The sequence below is a fragment of the Corvus kubaryi genome, unplaced genomic scaffold (assembly GCF_017639235.1).
Source record: "Corvus kubaryi isolate FWS band 111438036 unplaced genomic scaffold, C.kubaryi_AGA036_p1.0 137, whole genome shotgun sequence".
Lineage (NCBI taxonomy): Eukaryota > Metazoa > Chordata > Aves > Passeriformes > Corvidae > Corvus > Corvus kubaryi.
In genome coordinates, this window is record NW_024580671.1 from 19135712 (window position 1) to 19159835 (window position 24124).

Below are 24124 nucleotides of genomic sequence, written 5' to 3' on the forward strand. Positions count from 1 at the left end.
AACAAGGAACTTGGATGAAATAAAAGAAGATAAACCAAACACATACTGAAGTCAATGGAGACTATAACAGAAAGCTCACTCTTTCTCAATTTAAGAATACACATACCCCAAACTACTCTTTATTACTTGTAATTGGCTAACAAGAATAATTAAGGGTAATGCCTTATGACAGGTCAGGTACTGCACAAGTCAAATTTAAAGAGCAGAGCAAATCCCAAGGCACAGAAGAGAGACACAGGACACACAAGCCACAGTGTATCTTAGATGAGAAAATTAAAAAAAACCAAACTTGCAGTTCTTTCAGATCTCCACAGGATCACCCAAGGCCCTAATTTTACATAACAGCCTAAAGATTCAGAAAAGGCCATTTTATGAATAGTCATCCCTATGAAAACAAGTTAGGTATCCAATAACATTGCAAGTAGGAACCTCACTGCATCTTTAAGCAACTAGGTATCCCGAAGGATTTGGCCCGAGGTCCAATTCACTCAATCCTCAGCATCTCAATTTGCACTACTGTAGGAGGAGAACAACAGCAGCAGGGCTGCGCAGCTTACCTGCTTAATACATGCAAAGCTCTTTAGCATTCTCCTCCAATCCCCTCATAGACGTGCAAATCATTGTATTCTTACTGTTCTAGGAGAATGACTGCAATTTGACGACTTGCAGAAGGAGGCCTCACAGCAGGGACGTTTTCATATGAAGGCTCCCTTAGGAGGTGCTGGTGGGGGTAAGAATTCTGACAGTGTAGCTCAGGGGCCAGATGTTGAAGGAAACTTTTTCTTTGCTTCCTGCCCTATCACTACCATATTGTGACACCTTGTCAGAGAATTTGAAAGAGGCACTGCAACAACATGAAAGTGAATAAAGGTTCTTGAAATGCATTGTTTAAGCCTGAGTTTGGAATCCAAGAAGGTAAATGCAATTTTTTTTTTTCATGATATGGTATGTTAAAATATTCTTTGTTCCTTTGGCTCTTAACATGTCCTCTTCATGCAGCGCAGTTTCTGATCAATCAATTAATGAAAACAGCCTGAAGTGGTTACTCCAATTCCCTTGCTTCTTGTGAGCGGTTTATGGAATTTTGAACACTATACTTGAACAGTGCAGGATGCCAAGGATGCTGCTGGCACAAAACTTATGTTTAACCCAAATGATGTTTACATGTGTGCTTGCAATTGTGACTACAAGCATCAGAAACAGGTGATCCATAAGATAATTTAAAACGACCAAGCTTCTTCCAAACTTATTTTAGAGGTCATCTCCTGAAGTTCAGACATTTGACTCACTTCTGCAAAATCACTTTACTGTAACTCTCACACTGGAAAAAAAAATTACCAGCAACTATCATGCATTACTTTTTCCCTCCTAAGTACTTTACACCAAAGGCATAATAATTTAGTTAAATACCGATAAAACTTTTCTGGAGCCGATTTTCTGTTCAACTGCAAGAGCTCCAAGTTAAGCTTAAAGGCCTCCATCTGACCAGATCTTTTCTCCAAATTCATGGAAAAAAAGTTTAAACTTCTATTGTCTCAAATGTCAAGATCTACTAGTGGCAGAAAACGCATCTCTTGAAATGGAAGTTATATTCAGTGTCCTTTGAAGTGGCTTTGTTAATGCAAATTGTCACTTAAGTGAAGAAGGGCAGGCTAAGAAGCAGAAATCTTTTCAACCACTTACTAGTGGTTGAAATAATTCCACTTAACTAATGAGAGAGTACATGTAGGAAACACAGTTTGAACAACAGGCCTGACCACTTCCCCCTCCACTACCAACCCCAAAAATCTTCACCCAACAGAAACTCCCAAAAGATGCTGGGTGTCAAAGTTCTAGTATTACCTGTGAGTCATCCCATCACTGACCAACTGCAATTGAACCGAACCGTATTTCAAGCTGATTAGAGGAGGAGTGGTATGTATATAAAAGGTTCTTCCTTTCACAATATGCACCCTGTTAGTTTAGGATTAATTCTAAGGCAATATGAAGAAATAGAGAACCATTTTTAAAATATTTTCTTTTCTATACTTTGTTCATGCTGATAGAATGTTCACTTCCATTTCTGGTAGATGGTGGTGGTGAATACAGCTTAGCCACTCTGACACCAGCTTGGGAGCAGAAAAAAACAGAAAAAAATCCCCGAACTTATGTTTTGCCTCTGGCTTCATCAATCTGTAGGATGTTCCTGGCATTGAAGGATGAAAGGAGGTAAAACAGTTCAAGTAACAAGGAAACACACTAACACAATGCAATTCTCTGAAACAAAAAAGCAGAAAACAGTGGTAACAGTGATTGGAATAGCACTCAAGTTTTCATCTTCTCCTTACTACTCTCTAGAGGGAATATGAAAGGTTAAGACTCCACACAACATTTCTGAAAACTTACAGACCAAAAGTTTCACACACCCATTCAGGTTTATGTTTTTTTAGACTCCTTTTGTTTCATTTTGAAAGAAAAATGTCCCTTCCAAAATATTCAGCATTTTTACAGATGTTTACTGAAACCTGCAAAAACATAACTAGTTTGAATTCACTTACACCAACTCCCTTTTTTCCTAACATAGCTGGTTTGGTAAGCAGATCAAAACCAGTTGTAAATGTTTCACTGTGGGATTACAAACACCTTTTTAAGTGGAGAAAATATTAAGAAAAAATTTGTAGTGAAAGACCAGACCAAGAAAAAACAAGCTGCTATGCCTTCTAAGGTCTGCATTCTTATAGCTAAGGACTACTATAATTCTTTTAATAGATGTGATGAAACTCTTAATAGAGGTGAGTATCCCTAAGGAAGCAGATTTCAGGCATAATTTAAGTATCATAGTTCAGTGGGAAATGACTTTTTAGGCTATATGTAACAAGATTTCCATAGTTCTCTTGATTGTGAAAAGAAAAAAACCCCACACGTATCTCTCGGCAAGAGAAAAGATCTTTATCAAGTTAAAACTGAACATGATACTTAAAATATTTTAAACCATCCCAACCCCCAAAACACATCTGCATTATAATTTTAAATACAAACATGATATATACTCAGAATTTGCTTATGTTCACCTCTGAACAGTTAAAGTAAAAACCGAAACCAGTAATTAGTAAGCAATAATCACAGCTTTATGCTAAAAAAAGAAACGCAGCATTGACAAGATTTTAGACCTGCATTCTTATACCAACAATGAATTTCAAACAACAATGAATTTCAAAATAAAACCCTAAGATACTCTTAAGTAACAGTTTTCATTTTTAATAACTTTATTTTTAGATCCAAGTACATACTAGATACTACAGATATGATCGGAAACAGCACTAAAATTATTTTTGGGTTCTCTTTGCTACTAATTTAATTGTAAATAAGAAAAAACCAAATCCAAGCAGTGTTACCACTCCCATTTTTACTAATCTTTTTCCCAAGGTGGCTGCTTTTTCTGGAGGTTTCACTCGGTTAGGTTCATTCTTCTCTTCATGCTGAGGCAGATGTTAAATCCATGTAAAAAGTACAAAAAAAAAGTTAGTGTGAAAGCTTCTTAAGTAGATTATAAAGCACCCAGTCCTAAAAATCTGCATGCATCTAGGATTGATACTACTTCTTTCTGTCTCTGTTCTACTTAATTTGAAATAAATGTGTGTAAACCTTCATCTTATCTGATGTTCAATCATTCTGTAACATATATTAGAAAAACGAACTGTTCATTTACAAACTTAATTACTCAGCAGTAAAATACTGCTATTATTAGATGCTACAAAAATCTAGTAACAAAACAATTGAACTCCAACTGTCAAACATTTTAACTAGAACTTCTGCCATTTAATTACTAAAACAACTGTTTATTTATAAAGGAAGTTAAATACATAACAGATTAGACTTTCTTGAAATTAAAGGAAGAGTGGAAAGTACCTTACAAGTACCTGCTCAAATACATGTTGAACCTGAGCGGAGCCTTGTCATAAAGGACAGCAGGGTTAGGTTCTTATTTTCTACCTTAGTTCATAATGCTTGGAAGGCCATCTCACTTACTGCACTTTCAAAAATTATATGCTATAGACATGTACTGCTGGCAAAGTCTTGTAATGATTAAGGTTAGCAAACAGTACTGAAGACTTCAAGGGAATTTATACAAACATTTTATGTAAGAGGTTTAACTGTTTCACTTAGATTCACACGTTCACACTAAACGCGATTCACACGTTCACACTAAACGCTTGGGTGCTCTACATTCAAAAGTGCTCCATCATAAATTAAGTAAAACAAAAATGCCTTGTATTAAAGCACTCGTAAGTGAAATTCATAAAACATAACAGGATTTAAAAAAGGAATTGCATTTTTGAAGTAATTAGAAGGCGGTTTCACACAGGACACAAAGATACCATGCTTCATCTTGACAGCTATTAAACCTTACGTACAGATAAAGTCAAGTGGCACCAAACTTGGAACCCTCCCAGCCGTTATAACTGGCCTGCATATATAGGCGGCAAATATATACACAATTGATGATTGCATATGCAAAAAAAGGAATAAATAGCTAGTAAGTTCTTTGCCACAGTTTCTACCTCTTAATATATTTGCTGTTAAGTGATTTATTGGGAGAAGGCTGTTATACTACATTAAATTTACTTAAACTACAGGAAATTGAATTAGTAGCATTATACTCAAGGTCTGAGTTCCACATGGCTTCATTCAGCAACAGATTCCTTTCTGACACTGATGCTCCATTTACCCTACCCCAGTGGCCGTTCATTTTACCAGCCTATTACTTAAAATGACCCCATCTGACAAGAGAGTGTCACTGTGTTGGTTTGAGAATGACTGATGTGGTGCTAACATCTAGCCTTGACCTCTCCCACCCTCTTCTTTTGTCACTCTGCAGTTATCTGGGATGCCTCCCATTCAATCCATAAAACCTTAGTATCTTCCTTGTGAGTCAATAATTCCAAACAAAAGATTCCTTAATTAAAAAGTAAGAGTGTAAGTATTCAGCGTGGCATCTATGCCACAGTGGTTGTCCAAGAGCACAGGGATAAATTCCAATTAATTCTTTCGTGCAGTAGAAAGAAAAAGGCAGATTGTGCTTTCCTTTGGAGATTCTCCACAGGTAGACTGTGCTTTCTTTTGGAGATTTTCCACACTGCAGTGGAATACTCGAGATTATTTCTCATTCTGTCCGTGAAAAGGTGGAAGGGGGAGAGAGCAATGCAATGCCCAAGCTAAAGCTAAACAGCCGTTGGCAGACCAAGGTATGAAACATTTCCCTGATGGATGCCACATTTGTGGTTGCATCAGGAACTTGTACACAGTATTTAACAGCCTCACTCACACACACCCACCTCCACCACCAGGTCCTTCAGTTTGCCAACTTCTTCTCCCAACTTGTTAACACTGCAAATCAAGTCTTTGCAGACTTCAATATAACATTCAGTTGGTGCCCACTGCAGTACCATCTGTTAATAAATACAGTTATTTGCCATAATTACATAATTGTAGATTATAATTTAATATTCTACAGTTAATGTATCACAAAAGACAGTGCCAGAAAATGTTTATAACTGCATTTATGCTGGGTTTTAATTGTATGATTTATGCACAACAAGCTACTACTTCCTAGCAGCCTTTGTTGGAAACTTTTGTCACCTCAACTCTCCTATCAGTAGAAACATGAAGAAACAAATCAATCTCCTTTAGTTGTGTGGCTTAACTCTTTGAAATAAATTATTTTTAAGAAGTGTCCTTTAGAGAAAGGGCATTGGACAGCTTTATATAACTATATAATAACCAAGATGGTTGGTATTCATAGTTTTCATGTTTTCATAGTATTCATAGTTTTCATTTTACAAGGTGGAATAATACACTCTAAATCAATCTTTTGTTTGGTTGAATACCTTGTGAGAATTTTTGAGGAAATGGTTATTCATGGTCTGCACAGGAATGATCAGCTTACTACACTCTTTATTCAACTTCTGAAGAAACTTGAGGAATTCATCTTCACTAGAAAAATAAAACGATATTTTGTTATTTGTCAAATGCTGTAACTTTTTGCAAGCCAAATATTACCTATGGATTTCCAACACTGGCTAGTGAGTTAAACATGCAGTTTCATAACACACAAAAAACCCAGTATCATTTTAACAGCAAACAGTTAAAGACATTTAACACCTTAGCAAGTTTGGTTTTTTCCCCCCTTGTTTGTCCCATCCCATCCTCTCCCTCCCCCACCTTATTTTGGAAGGACAATATTTTTGACCTGCAGCTTACATTTTTGAGGTAGATGCGAGGGAAAAAGTCTGGTTTGTACTTTGGAGCTAGGACTGAAATGACTAGGTTTAGGGTCATTTAAAGCAGAGTGGAAGAAAGTAAGAATTCAGTAATACTGGCTTGGCCCTTGGATCTGCCACTCAGTGCCATGGCCTAGTTGAGGTGTTAGGGCATGGGTTGGACTCAATCTTAGAGGTCTCTGCCAACCTGGTGATTCTGTGATCTGGAAACATAGAGCCTTAAATATCCAATGTTACCTTTTTGAAGAAAATTTTTACTTGGTGTTCAAATACAAGCAGGAAGATAACTCTCAAAATTAGTTTGCTCCATGTCTCCAAAAAGTGGAGAAAGGTATAGAAAAATTTAACAGTTTATTTTCAACTTTAAGTTTCTAGAGCTTCCACATGACACTGACTCAACTTTACCGGAAATGTCAGAGAATTTTAGTCATAAATCATGGTGCTGGCCAGAAACTTGTTGCCATTCACCAGGAAGATGGAAAGAAGGCAAGGAAGAAGAGGATCCAATTGCTTTTACTGAGTGAGCTCTCAAACTCTGGAACTCCTGAGAAGTGTCTGTATCTCCAGTAGGAAAGTTTCTGATAACTCTAAGCTATATGGGTGAGTAATAGGCAGGGCCAAGAGACAATTACAAGTTCCTACTGCAGATCTTCCTGTTCTGCAGATCCATAGGATCTGAATAAACTAATTCAGACTCTTAACATTCCTCCATTCCCTAGGCAATCTGCTATTAAACCTAAATGCAACATACACCACTTGCTTCTTGCTTCTGAGGGCAAAGAGGTATCCACGAAATTTGTCAAACAGCTAAACTAAGCTACATGCCAATGCAGTGCAAGTATCTAAATGGAGATGGAATTTAGGCCATAGAGCACTTTCCTTCAACTTTGGGCACAGGATCATTAGTGAGTAAAATTTCTGCCACTGCTCAGGACATGTGTGATTTGCAATAGTGCTGAACTGTTAAGACTTTAACGCTTAAAACAGAATATACAGAAGTATTAATAGGAATGCTGGAGGTTTAAAACCAATACTGCACATGCTTTTCATGAAGATGCGGAAGTACAAAAGCCTATTAGTTTGTTTTTATAAAATAAACTATTGCTTGTTTCAGAACAATGTAATTGGACTGAGTATTTCAGTAAAGAACACAAACACTAAACATCTGGAGATAGTCTGAAAGCTCCTCCCACATTACTATAGTCAAGCCATAATCGCAAATATTTTCTTCTACTTAGAAAGATAACTTTTTAGCTGGCTGGGATCAGTTAGGGCACCTTTTGTGTTTCATCACAAAGGAAATTATACTTTGGAAATCTGGAAGGACACTCGGCAAATATAAAGTATGTCATGGGCTTGAATCAGGGAGGGGAAAAAACATTTAATCTATCATACTACTTCATTACACCATAGTTCTTTAAAAACTCCCTATTTTCATGGAATTTTATACCTGTTGCAATGACATGCTCTTGTATTTAGAAATGGAAATAATATTTTCAAAAAAGGATCACTTTTAAAAAGAATTAATGGCTGTCAAAACATCAGTGGCTAAATAGTGCTAGACACTCCGTAAGTTTATAATCAATCAGTTCAAGATTTTCTACTATGTTAGTTTTTCTATGACTTAATGACTGATTCTCCTTCTCACAGAATGACTTTGAACAAGTGGAAAGTAAAATCTTTATATAAAAGCATGTAAACATAGCCTAAGATTTTAGTCTCAAGGTCAGATTCCTAGAATACATGTCAGGCAATTTTCTAGGAAACTATGCAGTGCTTGCCATAACTGAAGTGCTGTCATATTTTGTGTACTTCAGTCTTAAATCAATTATTTTCTGGTTTTGAGAACTACATATGATCTAAACCCACACTATACTAGGAATAAGATATGTGACTGGTGTGTGAGACTGCACCAGATACCATGTGGGTATTTTATTGTATTTGGCCACACACGGTGATGGATGATGTTTTATATTTCTCCACTTACTCCCTCTGTTCAAATTTTTAAGCTGCTCTGCTTGAATGTATGTACTAAACACTACTGTGGAACAATCTGAAAAAAGCACACATTTTAACATAAAAATGCATAAAGCTTAAACTGGGCAAAGTCCCCTTAAACTGTAGCTAATTATCGCTCACTGAAGAGCCAACATCCATTTCTAAAGGCACCTAACAGATTTCTGGCCTACCACCTTGGCTCAGCAGCAAAGTCTCTATTTTAATACAAATGGCTCAGATGCTGTTAAAGTACTTAGGGTGTATCCGTATCATACTGGTTTATACCCTCCTGCATGCTGGAACTTCAGTTCTTCAGTACTGCAGGACGTGTCCAAGTTTGCAGGATTCTCTTCTGAAAGTACGCACTTGTTTTGATGGGAGAATTACAGAATCATAGAATAGTTTGAGTTGGAAGGGACCTTACAGACAATTTAGTTACAATCCCTCTGCCATGGGTAGGGACACCTTTCACTAGACCAGGTGTCTGAAAGTTCCATACAACCTGGCCTTGAACTCTCCTAGGAATGGGACATCCACAGCTTTTCTAGGTAACTTATTCTAATATCTCACCACCTTCACAGTAGAAAATTTCTTCCTTACATCATATCTAAACCTGCTCTCCATCAGTTTGAAGCATTCCCCCTTGTCCTGTCACTACATGCCCTTGTAAAAAGTCTTTCTTCGTCTCTCTGGTAGGCTCTTTTAGGTCTCTCTAAGGTCTCCCCATAGTCCTCTCTCCTCCAGGCTGAACACCTGCAAGTGTCTCAGCCTGTCTTCATAGGACCAGTGCTCCAGCCTTCTTGGTCATCTTTGTGGCCCTCCTCTGAACTCCCTTCCAGGTTGATATCCTTCTTATGCTGGGAGTCTTGGAGCTGGTTGCAGTAGTTCAGGTAGAGTGTCATGAGAGTGGAGTAGACAGGGAGAATCCCCTCTTGACCTGCTGGCCACTCCTCTTGGGATGCAGCCCAGGATACGATTGGCCTTCTGAGCTGCAAGTGCACATTTGCTGGGTCATGTTGAGCTTCTTGCAGGAGTTGGATTTGATAATCCTTGTGGGTCCCTTCCAACTTAGGATATTCTGTGTTTCTATTATTCTTGTCAACCAACACCCCCAAGTCCTTCTCCTCAGGGCTGCTCTCAGTCGATTCTCTGCTCAGCCTGTACTTGTGCTTGGGATTGCCCTGACCCAGGACATTGCACTTGGCCTTGCGGAATTTCCCACATCCACCACTCAAGCCTGTCAAGGTCTGGCTGAATGGTATCCTGCTGGAACCCTGGGCTCTGAGAATTTCAGCCTATCAGTACTGAGAGGCAGTGATCCTCAGAAGTACACTGTATTCGATCCAAAATCCTGGGAAAAGCTTCCTAAGTTGTGTGATAACACTGAGGTTGTTGCTGTGTAATTAAAACTCATATCACTGGGTGGAATATGTAGAGATGTAGAAAATTAGGTTTAGGGGATATAGGTAATAATAGGTTACAATATGGAGGCTTTTGGGTGTGGACTTGTCCTTCATCTTTTCTCTTCCTTCTTCACAAATCTGAGTGTTCTGGTATTGGTTCAAAAAACTCGCACTGCAGACCATGAATAGATAGTTATTGGATTATAAGTAAAAACATATTACTTGGTATTTCATAATTGGTTAATTTGGACCTTAAAAAGCCTTGGAAGTTAGAACTCTGGGCCATTTTCCACCCTGCCAACTAAGAGGCACATATCATACAGCTGTGCTATAGATAAGAAAATAATAAACAACAATTAGAAGAAAAGCCTGGTGTCTCCTGCGTTTTAATCCAAACTCTGAGTAAAAGAACTTGAAATTCAGAAACAAAGAAAATTAACAGTATCCCTTCCCTCCAGCACACCACACAACTCAGGGTCATTGGCACACACACCGAGGGTGTACTCAATCCCAGTCTCCACGTCACCAGCAAAGATGTTAAACAGCGCCAGCCCCAACACCAACCCCTGAGGGGGGTCACTTGTTACTAGTTTTCATTTGGACATTGAGCCGTTGCCCACAACTCTTGCCCAGAGTGACTATCCAGCCAATTCTTTATCTCCTCACAGACCAAAAGCAACATCAAAGTCTTCCATCAGGACATGAACTCCCTGCTCTTCAGCCCATCTCAGTCTTTCAAGAGCCTCTTCAAATGCCTTGCACATCTTCCCATGTCCTACAGCTCAAACTTGGCATTGTGCTGCAAAAACATAGCTCAAGCAGGCCACAAAGTCTCTTTTTCATAAACACAGTTATGGATAAAGATACCAGCACAGCACCAGCACTGGGAGCAATCAGTGTATGAATAATTGGTTGGGAGTGGAATACATACTAGACAGTCTCATGGAACTGGGACTCTAAAGACAACACTATGGCAGGATCACATTATGACATGACTGCTAACACAGAGTGTCAGTGCAATTCAGTTCCCTCCAAGGCATGGAGACACATACAGATTGAATTTGAACCCAAGCATATTCTTTGGGCCAATGAACAACATAACTAACAGGGACTCTAGCCTTACAGCATTCAAATAATACAGACAGTTCTCCCCACTGTTTTGGAGAGGGAAGTAATATTTATGACAGTACCAGCACAGCTGTCAGATCACTAGTCAACAGGGGAATATACACACTTCAAAGAGGCGCTGAACCCTTACTATCTAATCCATTATTAGTAGCTATTCTTCTATAAGTTTGGGAATTAAGAAGAGGAAAGATATGACCATGGAATTTAAACTGAAGTCTAGTTGTGCTTTCCAGAAAAAAAAAAAGTACTTCCACAAAAAGAACAAGAGACTTCAGAAATCTTAAGGCTCCTTTGTACTTACTGTATCCTTCCTTTTTTATTTTGTGCTGGATGTGGAGTGCTCTAGCAGTGCTTAGGCAACTTATTAAGTTTAATAGCTGAGGAACGTACCTCTCAGCTCAGGCCTGGCTTCCATGGTACTGCACAAGACTATAGTGAAAGTATGAGAGGTGTTGCAGACCTGATGCTTAAATACTATAATGAGAAAAAATATCAAGTTGGAATGGAAATCTGAAGGAGTAACACTTTCTTTAAAAAGTTTCCTTATAAACCTACTGATACATACAATCTATGATAAGGAAAATAGCTTCTAAACTGCTTAATTGGTAAGAGAAAAAAAAAAAGAGATATTTTGATTATTTTAAAAACTGCTTCTAGTGGAAGAGAAAAACAATGAAAAAATCTGGAATCTAAAGGGAAGAAGCATTTATGATTTAAGATACACATGTACAAGATATTGTATTAGGAGTTGAAAATTAAAGGCCTGTGCAGAAGTTATATGCATCTCTCCCTCCTGCACTTTTTAAAATTGCATCTTACAATCAGACAGATTTGATTGGAAGACTAGCAGAGCCTACCTTGTCTATGCTTCCAACTTTCTTTGTGCAAAACACAGCCACCACCAGCTCTCATAATCCACTAACTCGCATATTCTCAGGAATGTTATGCATTAAGGGATAAGGTGTGAAACACTTTTACCTTTGAGCCACAGAAAATAACACAGTCACCTTAAATAGTTAATATTTCACTTCCATTTCCTTAGATATACTATTAATACCTCATTTCCAGCTTCATAATTTCTGAGATATCTTCAATTTTTTTTTCTTCCACTTGCAGCTCGTGAATAGCATCTACGAGTTTCTGTTGATCTCCAGGATTTGTAATGCCAATCTAAAGAGTAATTCCAAATATTATTTACTTTTAAACTTAACTAGACATAACAGTACCATAACACTTACTGCACAAGCTTCTAAATATTAAGATTCAAAAGAAGTTATTTTTAAGCTATTGCAACCAGCTACAATGTATGTAAGTGACAAAGAAAAAACTAAAACCACAGAAAATATTCAATGATGCAGAACAAAATGGCAAGAGATGAGGAGCTGCCAAACCGAAATTGCACAGGATACTCAGAAAATCTGTTTAGGGTTCATTAAAAAAAAAAAAAAAAAAAGCAGTTTGCCTAAGTACCCCTGTGTTGTTAGGATGTTAGGTTTTCTATTTCAGAATCATCTCTGACAGCAAGATAATGAATCATCATTATGGTGATACAGCATTAACTCAAAGAAAGAGTGAAAACTATCAAATCAGCATAAAATAGAGAATTTTACAGGAAGACATCTTTTTTAACTGAAGGAAAACACAAAAGATATATACTATGTAACTGAGATTCTCTAAGTGATGCCTAGAACAGAAAACACTGGCAGCTGTGCTATCCATCAAGTATCTCAGATTGAATTTTAAGTCATATTTAAATCCTAGGCTGAGAGTTTTCTTGCAGAACACTTAAAGAATAGTTCATTTGTTAAAAGGGAAATGCTTCTGTGGCACATTCAATACTTTTCCTTGCTCATATCTGACAGGCTGCTGTGCAATGCAGGACTTCTGGTAGCAGCAGCCCTAAGATGCTCCTCCACACAAGTGAAAAACCTCTTGACTTTGTTCCTAAGGTGCCAGCTGAGTATCTAACTCAACAGGAGTAGACCACTCTGGCATTTGAGACTGCAAGGATCTTAGAGTCTCCAAAGCTAGGCTGTATGGGACCCTCACTGATATTCTGAGGACTTTAAGTTACCTTCTGCACCCTCAAAAATCTGGAAGATATTAGTGTTTGCAGTCTCCCAGATTCCTGTCAGAAAGAATTTTGAATAAACAGTTGACAACCCACATCAGATCGAAATTCTAGGGAAAAGATAGTGCCTAGGGAAATGCTTGCTTTTCTCTGAGACCCAGTGTTCTGGCACCCAATGTTCACTGTGACTGCATAAAACTGTCCTCCAGGTTCTCCACCAATTACAGGTAACAGGTAACTATGGGCTCACAAGTGTGCCTTTAAACATTTCAAAACCATGTTAAGTTTATAGACAAGTAAGTTTTTCAGCAATGCAAAATCCCAACAAGATTAATCGGGAATTTAACTACATGTGTCAAGAACTTTTGAGTTTCTAACAGGTTTCTATGGGTACCTGAATAAATTTTACTGAAGTCTTTTTAGCAAATATCACTAGCAGCTTTAAGATAGAAAGATCTGGGTTTCCTATAAATAATCTGCTTCACTTGTGTTGAGCTGTAAGTTTGCTCAATTCATTAGTTCTCAGGTTTGCCTTGTGGAGCCCTATCTGTAATGAACTAATATTTTCTTAAGGCTTACAAAGCATTACAGCAGTCATTTCATCATGAAGAAGCAAGCTGATTTACACAATAGCATCTTGAGGATTAAAACTATCTTATTTAAAGTAGGGACTATTGTGAAGACTGCCTTTGCTTTTGACTCCACCTTCTCATTCCTGAAACCAGCAAATCAGGATGCAGCTTTCTGACCAGCTTATCAGGAAGATGTTGCACTTTGTTCCTCTAGAAATAAAATATCATTTTGTTTTTCTGCAAACGGATCACTTAACACCACCACATCTTGAAAAATATGTGTCAGGAAGTACAGAATGTGATAAATGTCACTATAGATAAAGCCTTCTACCACCACAGTAATTCTGCATTTGGAGGTAGAAGGTGCAGAACCAAGAGGCGGAAGGTTGATAGATCAGTCCAAACTACTTTCCCATTTCTAGACCATCTCTGCAAGAACACGAAGTGACCCAGAATCTGACTGCTCATGCAAGAATGAATGCATGGAACAACCACAGTGCAGTAAGCCCTTCTTGAAGGATAAGTGAAATTTTAAGTTGGCGTTGGTTCACTTGCACTCTGCAGTCCAAATTATGCAAGTATTATTGTGAAGTGGCCATGTTTAAGAACGTGAAAGTGCTGTACAAGAACTTGCTTATATCTGTCAAACAGACTATAAGCACTCTCAATTTTAGCCAGATCAACTCTAGGAACATCTATTTTATTCTTTACTTAAATACATACAAAGCAGCCCCTCCAAATCCAAGCCCCAAGCTCACACTCCAGCATGAACGTGACAAGAGGTGAATAAGATGGCCTCAACACATGAAAGATGATATACTGCACAGATAAAACCAGTCAAGCTATGCATAAACTCTTGTATCAATGCCACTTTGCCCAAGTAACCACTAATTTTAATAACCTGACACATTTCTGTCAAATATTAAATGCTTTTTTCAGGGAGTAGGGGCAGAGAAATGAGTCCTGGAACTGTGATATAGACCAGATAATTATCTAATTATGTAGTTTAATTTCTGGATTATATTTTGAATTTTGATGTGTCAACTTTTCATTATACATTCTCAAATCCAAAACAGGATGACAATTTCTCTTATTCTAAACTAAATAAAATGTCAGAAGAAACCTTTTTAGTCCTAAATGCATCCAGAAGCAAAATTACTTCTGTTGCTACCTTATGAGAAAACTGCTTAAAACAAAATAAAAAATGCGAATGTCATAAGTAGTAGACAAAAACCTCCAAATGTTGAATAGACACGTCCCAGTATATTGAACACATTTTTTCCAGAATGGAACAGTTTATAAGCTTAAGGAATGCAAGGATTTCAGCTTGAAAGACTCATTGTTTAGGCTCTGTTGTAGAATACAGATAAAGATATTTACAGAGAAAATATCTTCCTGATATTGTTTGATGGAAGAAAGCATATCATGTTAATGACAGGATTTCTCCCCAGTTCCCTGGATATAAAGCAGCTTGGCTCAGAGGCATCCGTCAGAGGTCATCATTAATCTTTGTAGTAATAAGATCCAGGCTATTTAAAACAGCTGGCTGTTAGCTGAAAGTCTGCCATCACAGTAAAAACTTTCAACTCTGAAGTTACAAGGAAACAGATTAGATTTGTTCTATCAGCAGCGTGGGGAAAAACCGTTAGCAGAGCTCTAAAACTAGACTGCATCAAGAATTTAGGATAACTTACGAAGTGCTAATAAGCCAAGAGTGGTATGTCATTTTTTAACTTCTCAACTGAAGACTCACTAATTAATTTACGTCCATGCACAAAGGATGACTTATTTTTCAGGAACTGTTTCCTGCTGTCGCAAAGTTAAGAGCCAAAGCAATTCAATTCTTACAGATATTATCTTCCTGTGTAGAAGCAGCTGATCCATGTAGTTATTTCAGTTTGTTCAAAGCTTTGTTTGCTTTTAGAACAGGGAGCCTCAAACAATTTAGAACACCGAAACAGAAGGTATGATTTTGAGCGAAATTACACCTCTTTGGAGAAGGAACTATAAAGCTTAGCCATTTACTGAAGTCCACAATTGTCTCCTCTTTCCCCAATGTTTCCTGGACACAAACAAGCAATGACAACAATACCAAAGCAAGTGATCATTATTAACATACACTCAGACAGATTTACCACTTATTGCAGTCATGACCAACACAGCAGCTCACATAGTAATGAGAACAAATCCACAAGAATCTCCTTAAAGGACAAAACTACTATCAATAGGAGCTTTAGAGTTCTAAAAATCCCAGGACACCAGGATGCTGTCCAATGACCCTGAGGCTTCAGAAAAGCAGTAATATCAAAACACACTGACATGCCTTATAATATTTTGTCCTAGATGAACTCTTAAAAATCTCTTCATTGACAAAGCTCCCTGTATGAGCACCCCCTGAGAATACAGAATTACTTGTGAGTTCTGTCAGAAAAATTAACTCTACTCAGTTTTAAGACAAAACGTCAAGCAAAACAATCCTTGCTGACATCCACTCTAAAGGAATACAACGTTGGATCCAGCTGCTAGAACACACACCTTGCTGGTACCAGGATAAGGAGAAAAAAAGCTGACACTAAGGACATGGCTAGCGCCAGTAGCAGGGAGCAGTCTTGAAGCGGCTGTTTTTACGAGGCGTCTTTGGAATCCCAGACCAGAGGTTCCAAAGCTCCCCAGTACAGAGTGCTCAGAAGAATCCCGCAGCCTGAAGTACTTATGTTGTTCCAATGAGACTCCTATAATTGCATTTTATCATAGCATCCTCCTGTAAGCACAAAGTCCTTTCATTTCCCACAGGCAAAATTCCAGCAAAGACTAATGAAAAGCAACCACCAATCTCAGCTGAGAACTGAAGCCTTGTAGTAATGCATCACGTAGTCAAAAGACCAACCTTTGCAAACAGCGAAAGACCAACCTTCCCAGCTGCAGTGAACTGTAAGAAACAAAATCTTCTCTTTTTTCCCTTTTTTTTTTTTTTTGGGATACAAACGTGTGTGGGATATGAGATTCTACAATTTAAGCAACTATAATGTAAGACAGCTCTTCTTTCTCCAACAAAAATAACCACCTCACAAAGGAGGACCACACCTGTAAAAGTTGTTTAGTATTATCTACTGTTAATTCTAAAACTGACTTCCTTTCAGAGAAATCAGAATTAAAAACTAAAAATGGTAGCAACTAAAATATAAACTGGAACTATTTCCTGTTCCTGATCAATCACTGATCTGTGAAATTACATACTTCAGAATAAGCCTGTCTATATTAACATTAAAATTCAAGAAGTTGCAGAAGATGCTGAAAGAATTCTTGCAAGGTTAGACATTTATAATGAGAAGTTAAGACATTAAAAACATCTAAAAAAGAGGACAAAATTAAATTAAGCTATAAAGTAGTAAGCTGACCTGTATTAAGTCATCTTTTTGCATGGTCAGAAGTTGTCTTAAAGTTATATCTTGTTCCTGTATAAAACAAAGGGGTTTCTGACATCAAAAAAGAACTTCAGAATACAACAGTTTTAACTTGATTTTCTTCCCTGTTTTACTTCAGTTTTCAGGAACAAAACCAGCTACAAAACACCAATATTGAAGCAATGAAAGATCCATCTAGTTTAGAAACATCCAGTGTTGTGATTAATGCACATAATCAAAGAATCCAACTTAGTCCATTGCAGTTTAACTACCCATTTCATAAATAAGCTTCTGTTTAAGAAATTTATTTGAATTAATATATTAATAGTGATATAACCTTTTTATTATGCAGTAGGTTTATTTTGCTTTCACTGATTACTTCACAGGTAGCAGATATACCACAAAATTACCTCCAATAATCCTCTAATGTGTTCTAGATCAAGACCATGTAAAAACACTTCCATATCATCAAAAGTCGAATAGGAACTGTAAAGATAATTAATAAGACTGTAGTTAAAAACAGTGTAAATTTGGAAAAAAAAAAAAAAAAAAGACGTCCAGAACAAAATGTTACAGAAGTTACAGAAAAGCTTGGGAGCAACCTGAAGTTGCACACACCTGCTGATGACAGAAGTACCTTATAAGCATACAACTTAAATCTATCAAAAATTTATAGATGTTTTTTCTGTCTAATAAATTGAATTGAGCCTAAAGGGGATGACTTTCATACATAAAGGTCATTTTAAGTCACAAAACATTCCAAATGAACCTTAAAGCTGGGTCACAAAAGCCTGAAAAATGTGGAAGTGGGGTTAAGGAAGGTAAGTATGTATTCTTATCAGATAACATTCATATTAATTGGATTCAGCTCCCAACTGGTATCCTTCTGGTTCCATTTAAGCCAAAAAAGGTTATCAAGAAAACAGGACCATCTGTAATTAAAGATAGCAGAAATTACTCCATCAAGAAACTTGTCAGAAGACTACTGTTCAGAAGGTAGACTGAGGAAGTAGTTAACACTGAACTGCAGGTACAGAGTTTAACATTTATAAACAAATATAAAACATCAATTTTGACTCCCTGTTCTACCAAGGGGTATAAAAGTGTAAGAGGAAAAATAACTGAACAGCTTTCAACAATCAGATGAACTGTAATGAAAAGAATTAAACTGAAGAGCAAATCCAACAAAATCCTGGAAGGACTACTGCATTTGCCTCAATGAATCTTTGGCCAAAATCCCAAATTATGACATACTTTGCTCTGTCTTGTTTTAGGCCCTGAAATAAAGGTCTGCCTCCTCTTCCCTTCAAAAACTGAAGGAGCATCTTGAGTGCCATCACACAGCATGTACAGGACAGCCAGGGAATCAAGCCCAGTCAGCACGGGTTTAGGAACAACGGGTCCTGCTAGACCAGCCTCCTTTTAAGACTAGGTGACTCACCAAGCAGATGAGGGAAAGGTTGTGGATGTTGTCTATCCGGACTTCAGTAAATCCTCCAATACTGTCTTCTACAGACAGCATTCTCCTGGAGAAGCTGGTAGCTCAGTTAAAACCTGGCTGCATGCCCAGGCCCAGAGAGGAAGAGATTGTCCCCCTGTACTCAGCACTGGTGAGGCCACACCTCAAGTTCTGTGACCAGTTCTGGGCCCCTCACTACAAGAAAGACATTGAGGGGCTGGAGAGAGTGCCCAGAGAAGGGCAACAGAGCTGGTGAAGGGTCTAGAGAGTGAGTCCAGTGAGGATAGGCTGAGGGAGCTGGGGTTCTTTAGCATGGGGAAAAGGAGCCTCAGGGGAGACCTTATCACTCTACAACTGCCTAAAAGGAGGCTGTGACCAGGTGGGGGCTGGTCTCTTCTCCCAGGCAACTAGCAACAGGACGAGAGCTGACACAAGGGAGGTTCAGGTTGGACATCTGGAGGAATTTCTTCACTAAAAGGGTGGTCAAGCATTGGAACAGGCTGCCCAGTCGAGTCACCATTCCTAGAAGTGTTCAAGAAATGACTAGATGTGGCACTTAGTATTAAGTTAGTTGACATGGTAGTGTTAGGTCATGGGTTGGCCTCGATGGAGGTGTTTTCCAACCTAAATGATTCTAGGATTCTAAGAACAGAATCTGGTGAGGCTTTGTCTGAAGTACTCTGAGACTACTTCACTGTGAACCATTACCCTGTCAACTGCCATCAGCCCATCAGCCAGCCTAATGCTACAAAACTAGAGCATTCCAAATCCAGAAGGAGCTGGCTAAGCTGGGTCAACCTGACCAATCAGAACCGACTATGGGCACTGCAAGGTGTCTTTTTAAGATCACACATCTCAAGCTGAAGGATGAAAGTGGATGGTTTGTTGAGGACTTCTTAGCCAAGTTCTTGCACAAAATCATATCCGGGATCTCTGAAGTTGCTGAAGCAGGTGCTGATTTCAGGCACAGGGCACCTTCAAGCCTCAGGGCCAGGGGCACAGTCTGCCAAAACTTCCAGAGCTTAACTGGTGTTCATACTTAATTTTGACACTCCAATTGATTCAGGAAAAAAGAAAAGGGCATAGCCCTTCTTGGTGGCAATGAAGCTGAAAACAGGCATTCAGTGAAAGCATCAACAATTTCATATAAAATGATAATTTGGTATTAATATTTAATATCAAAAGATAACCACAGAACAAGGAGTGTGCAACAGGGAAGCATAAGAACTTAACAGAGCTGAAATGAGCATGCTCTTTGTTTATATTGCCAAGGAACTTTGCAATCTTGTAAAATTGATAGTACATTAATATACTTACTGTGGACTCTTGGTAGCACTCCAATCTAGACACATTATGTATTAGAACAACTTAATCATTGATATGAATAAATATAATCTCTTAGGAATGTTTATAAGCTAAAATTACACTATAACTGTATTTACCCAACTCTGTGATCAGAGACAGCTGTCAGAAATTTGCAGATAGCCTCGTGCTCAACTGTTTTATGGTATCTCCCTTGCAAGTGATTTGCAGCCAAAGAGAGCAAACTAAATATCTGGAAGAGCCAAAATGAATTAATTATTATTAAAACACAAAACGCATAAAAAATATATGGGAATAGCATTACAATCAATTACTACTTACAGGGAGCATGAAACACCTGCCAATTCTCTAAAGCATATATCTATAATGAAAAGTTGAAACTAAACTACGAGTTTCTCAATTAACCAAATTCTGGCACAACGATGAACTGACACAGAGCACAACAGTGTCTATCACGTGGTCTAAAAAAAAGTCTGCCACTACAGAAAAAGCCAAACATCAACACAGTCATTCACTTTTGCCGCTTGTAGACAAGAGTTCTACATACTCAGTGCAATAAATTCTCTAAAGGGCACAAGGCATATGACTCTTTTCATGTCTTCATTTCCAGTGCACATATAAACATAACACTTACCAATTTACAACTGACAATCTAAGTTAACTATGTCTGACAGACAGGGATTCTTTCAACTGATTAAAGAAGAAGCCCTCTGCTAGGCATCACTATGCAGTACTGATGGATTCCAGACATTGAACTGCCTCTGTGTGGGTTTTGAGATAGTTACAAGAAAATTCAGCAAAAGAAGTAGAACCTCAATAAAGCTAAATGAATGGTGAAACCACTTGCCTGGAATTCAGGTGACTAGCCAGTTTTATATACATACACAAGTACGTGGATTGATCCTGGCTGGCAAATAAGCCCCTACTAAGGCCAGCAGGATGGGGGAGAATGAGAAAGGTAAAAGTGAGAAAATTTTTCATGGACTGAGACAATACAACTTGATATGTGAAGGGGAAAAAAAACCAAACCCAAAAACTAAGTGATGCATAGGCAGGCACCTACCACCTCCCTACCAGCAGACCAGTGCCCACCCGCTCCCCAATTTTATTGCTGAGCATGATGCTACAGGGCATGGAATACCCCTTGTGTCAGCTGGAATGAGCAGCTGTGCCCCCTCCCAACCTCTTGCTCACTCTCAGCCTACTTGCTAGAGATGGGGAGCAGCATGAGAAACAAAGATGGCCTTGATTCTGCATAAACACTGCTCAGAAATAGCTAAAATCCCAGCGTATTATCAACACTGTTTTTGGTCACAACCCTAAAACACAGCACCATACAAGCTGTTTGGAAAAAAATAACTCCCAGTCAAATCCTGAATAATACAAAAGAAAAATATTCTCCGTCCCAGAAAGAGTTTCTGCAGACATAGTCTATATGACAGCCCCTTTGGGTTGTCAACAGCCTCAAGAGCAGACCCTGAAGCTGGAAGAAGCTCATGACCATTAAATATCACAATACCACCTGCAAGACTTTGCACCAATTGTGTGAAAGTTAGCACTAAAGGTCAAGAGGCAAGAGCCATCTCTCAAGTGTGACGAGCCTGTATTCCCTCCATGTCAGAGAAAGTCATGTTATGAGATAATATGGCTGCAACCTGCTGAACAAGTTGTTTATCAAAGGCAGAAAGCATTTGTAACCCTTTTCAGTAACCTGAGCTAGCAGATCACTGAGCCTCAGACACAGCTCTTGCTAGTTTCCACTGACAGCTCTGTGCATAGTTATCATTTTTTCTCCTGCCTAGCCCTTGAGTCTGGCAGGGAAAAAAAAAAGAGGCAAGAAAAACAAGCTGTAAATTACAATTCATAAGACTAAATTATACATTTTTGAACAGCCACTGCAAAAAGCCACATCATTGGTAAGAGTAACTCAAAACAAAATACACAGGAATATGGTCTGACTGATTCACCATGTATCATCTGATACAGCAGTAAACATATTTATTTTAGGAGAATACATGTTGTCTTCAATAGCTCTCTACATTGATAATTAGCGGCTGTCCTTTCCATGATCTGATAGCCAATTTACCTTATCTTATACCTTTCTTTGGAGAATAGATTTTGAAAACAGCCAGTACCAACTCCTCTTCTTTTTGGATTTAGTCTTTTCACCTCCAAACTCAATGAGAAACTATACTCTACAAATCAGTTTGATACCTGCATTCTCTCACGTACTTTGGCAGATAGGTAAAAACCAACATGTTTTTCTACTTCTCATATCAACACTGCAAACACGAATAATCCCTTGTTTTGTATACTCATCTAAAGCCAATGATTCTGAAAGAATAAAAAAAAAGGTTTCCAAAACACTACTATATAGCTTTTACAGCCCTGTGAAAAGCTGTAACAGAAAATAGTCTGTTATAAATGTAACAGCACTAGTATTCAACTAGCTGCTATAATGTAGTTATTAAAGTAATACTTCTACAGAAAATTATACAATTAATGAACATATTTTTGAGGCAAAACACAGAATTTGCATTTCTAAGAGAAATGAAATACCTCTGAATGTTTATTGATTTTTGCTAGATCTGCTGCTGTTTTTTCATCCTTTGTCTGTAGATTTTTGTCAGCTCCAAGCTCAAGCAACTTCAAAATTACACTTCTATGTCCATGCTGTGCTGCCCATATTAATGCCTGCAAAGAACAACCTTGTTTTACCAATTTTACATATGGAGCAAAACCCAATAGTTTCAATCCATAAAGCACAGCCCAAACTGGAGACAATTAATGCAAAAGGATCTCAAAGTGGTGTTAAAGCAGAAAATTCTGAGGAATATTTCTCAAAAAGCTGTATTTTGAAACAAGCTAGTGGGTATTTGCTTCTTCAATTTTTTTATCATTAAATACAACACACAAAATAAATCACTTACTGTATATCCATTTTCATCTTGGGCATTTATGTGTGATCCATGAGCGACAAGAAAAGCAACAACCCGAGCATAGCCTTTTCTAGCTGCATACATCAGTGCAGTCATTTGTTTCCTGAAAGAAAAGGTGCCAGGTGAAAAAAAGTATGTCAAAATGTAAAAAGAAAAAAAAAGGTGGCACACTTCTGTTTTCATTTAAAAAAATAGTTTTAAAAGAAACAGCCTAAGTGATGCATTCTACATACAGATTAATTTCAATCCAAAGTTTGGAAAAAATATGCAGTTTCATGGAGGGCAAGATATAAATCACAACTGAATACTTAAGAGAAAGAATATTAAAACAACAACTATGTTCATAAATGCAAAATCCTCTCTGGTGGAATCAGTGTAAGCAAAAGAATCGCAGGTCATACAGCTCTTACTGCTGTGCAGAGGCATGATGCAATAGCAGAGACACCTATTACCAACAGTCAGGACCACCCCCACCCCGAGTACACCCAAGAGAAGTCTTCGCCTAAGAATTACATATGCAGATCATACTGAAGATCTTAACTTTTCAAGTACTAAAACTAAACACAATCATAATATTTTTGCCCTTTATCCCATTTTTGTCTTCTGTTCCCAGAAGTTGCACCAGAGAAGGTTCAGATTAGATATCAGAATTTTTTTTTTCCACTGAACGAGTTGTTAGGCATTTGAAGAGTTGCCCAGGGAGGTGGTAGAGTTACTGTCTCTGGAAGTGCCCAAGAAGGGTCCAGATGTGGCACTTTGGGATACGGTTATGGGTGGTTATGGTGGCGCCAGGTTGATGGTAAGACTACATGATCTTGAAGGTCTCTTCCAATCTTCCTGATTCTATCATTCTGTGAAGGGGATCTGTTGATACCTTCTCTCCGACATAGATTACTGTTTCTTACAGTTGCTGAAGGAGTACTTAGACACCACCCTTCCCATTATTCTCGTTTTTTATATCCCAAAACCATGAGGACAACAGTCTACTGATCTGTCTTAGGGTGATTCATAATGATATCCCATTATCCCATAATCATCTGTGCCCCAAAATGGTTCCTGTATGTTTAAGACCCTGCAGCAGGGGACCCCGTGTGTATGTGCGGAGGTTGCTTTTGTGCAGGAGTTTTTAGAAGCTCTCCAGCAAGGTTTCTCGGGGCTCTTTGCAGGGTGGTATTTGCATCGCTGGCTGCTTGATCTTTGCTCAGGTAATGTTTTTTCTTTCAGGTTTTGTTTTTTTTTTTTTTCCCCTTGGCTCAGAGAAGAAGCAGTAGTGATCTTTGAGCTACCTTGAGGGTGAATTCTGCAGCTGCCTGTCTGAGAAACTGGGGGAATGGGGGGGGGGGGGGCACTGCACTGGCAGAAGTGGAGCAGAGCCACCCTGCTCCAGCGCAAGCCGCTGTTGACTATGCCAAGTTGGGGAGGGGATGCACTGAGTGGCTCCAGCCCAGCTGTTTCACCTGCTGTGCCCACTCTGCCATGTCTTGCCATGGGGAAGCTCTTTGCCTGCTGCTGGAATGGCTCTGTGAGGTCCTGCCTTCCAGAGAGGGACCTCATGCCATCTTGTCAC

The 24124-nt window shown here is 38.4% G+C and overlaps 1 protein-coding gene across 2 annotated transcripts in view; it reads right to left on the reverse strand.

The window, feature by feature from the left end:
* Positions 1-3221: 3221 nt before the first annotated feature.
* The window catches only part of ASZ1 (ankyrin repeat, SAM and basic leucine zipper domain containing 1), a 37302-nt gene continuing 16399 nt past the window's right edge, over positions 3222-24124 (reverse strand). For both annotated transcript variants that reach the window (XM_042018088.1, XM_042018087.1), the window contains exons 5-13: positions 22549-22660; positions 22178-22312; positions 19738-19850; positions 17247-17322; positions 16831-16887; positions 11847-11959; positions 5868-5973; positions 5316-5429; positions 3222-3458 (exon numbers count right to left, since the gene is read on the reverse strand). In XM_042018088.1, the coding sequence (XP_041874022.1) occupies positions 3306-3458; positions 5316-5429; positions 5868-5973; positions 11847-11959; positions 16831-16887; positions 17247-17322; positions 19738-19850; positions 22178-22312; positions 22549-22660 (979 nt within the window). In that variant the 3' untranslated portion in view covers positions 3222-3305. The remainder of the gene's footprint in view (positions 3459-5315; positions 5430-5867; positions 5974-11846; positions 11960-16830; positions 16888-17246; positions 17323-19737; positions 19851-22177; positions 22313-22548; positions 22661-24124) is intronic.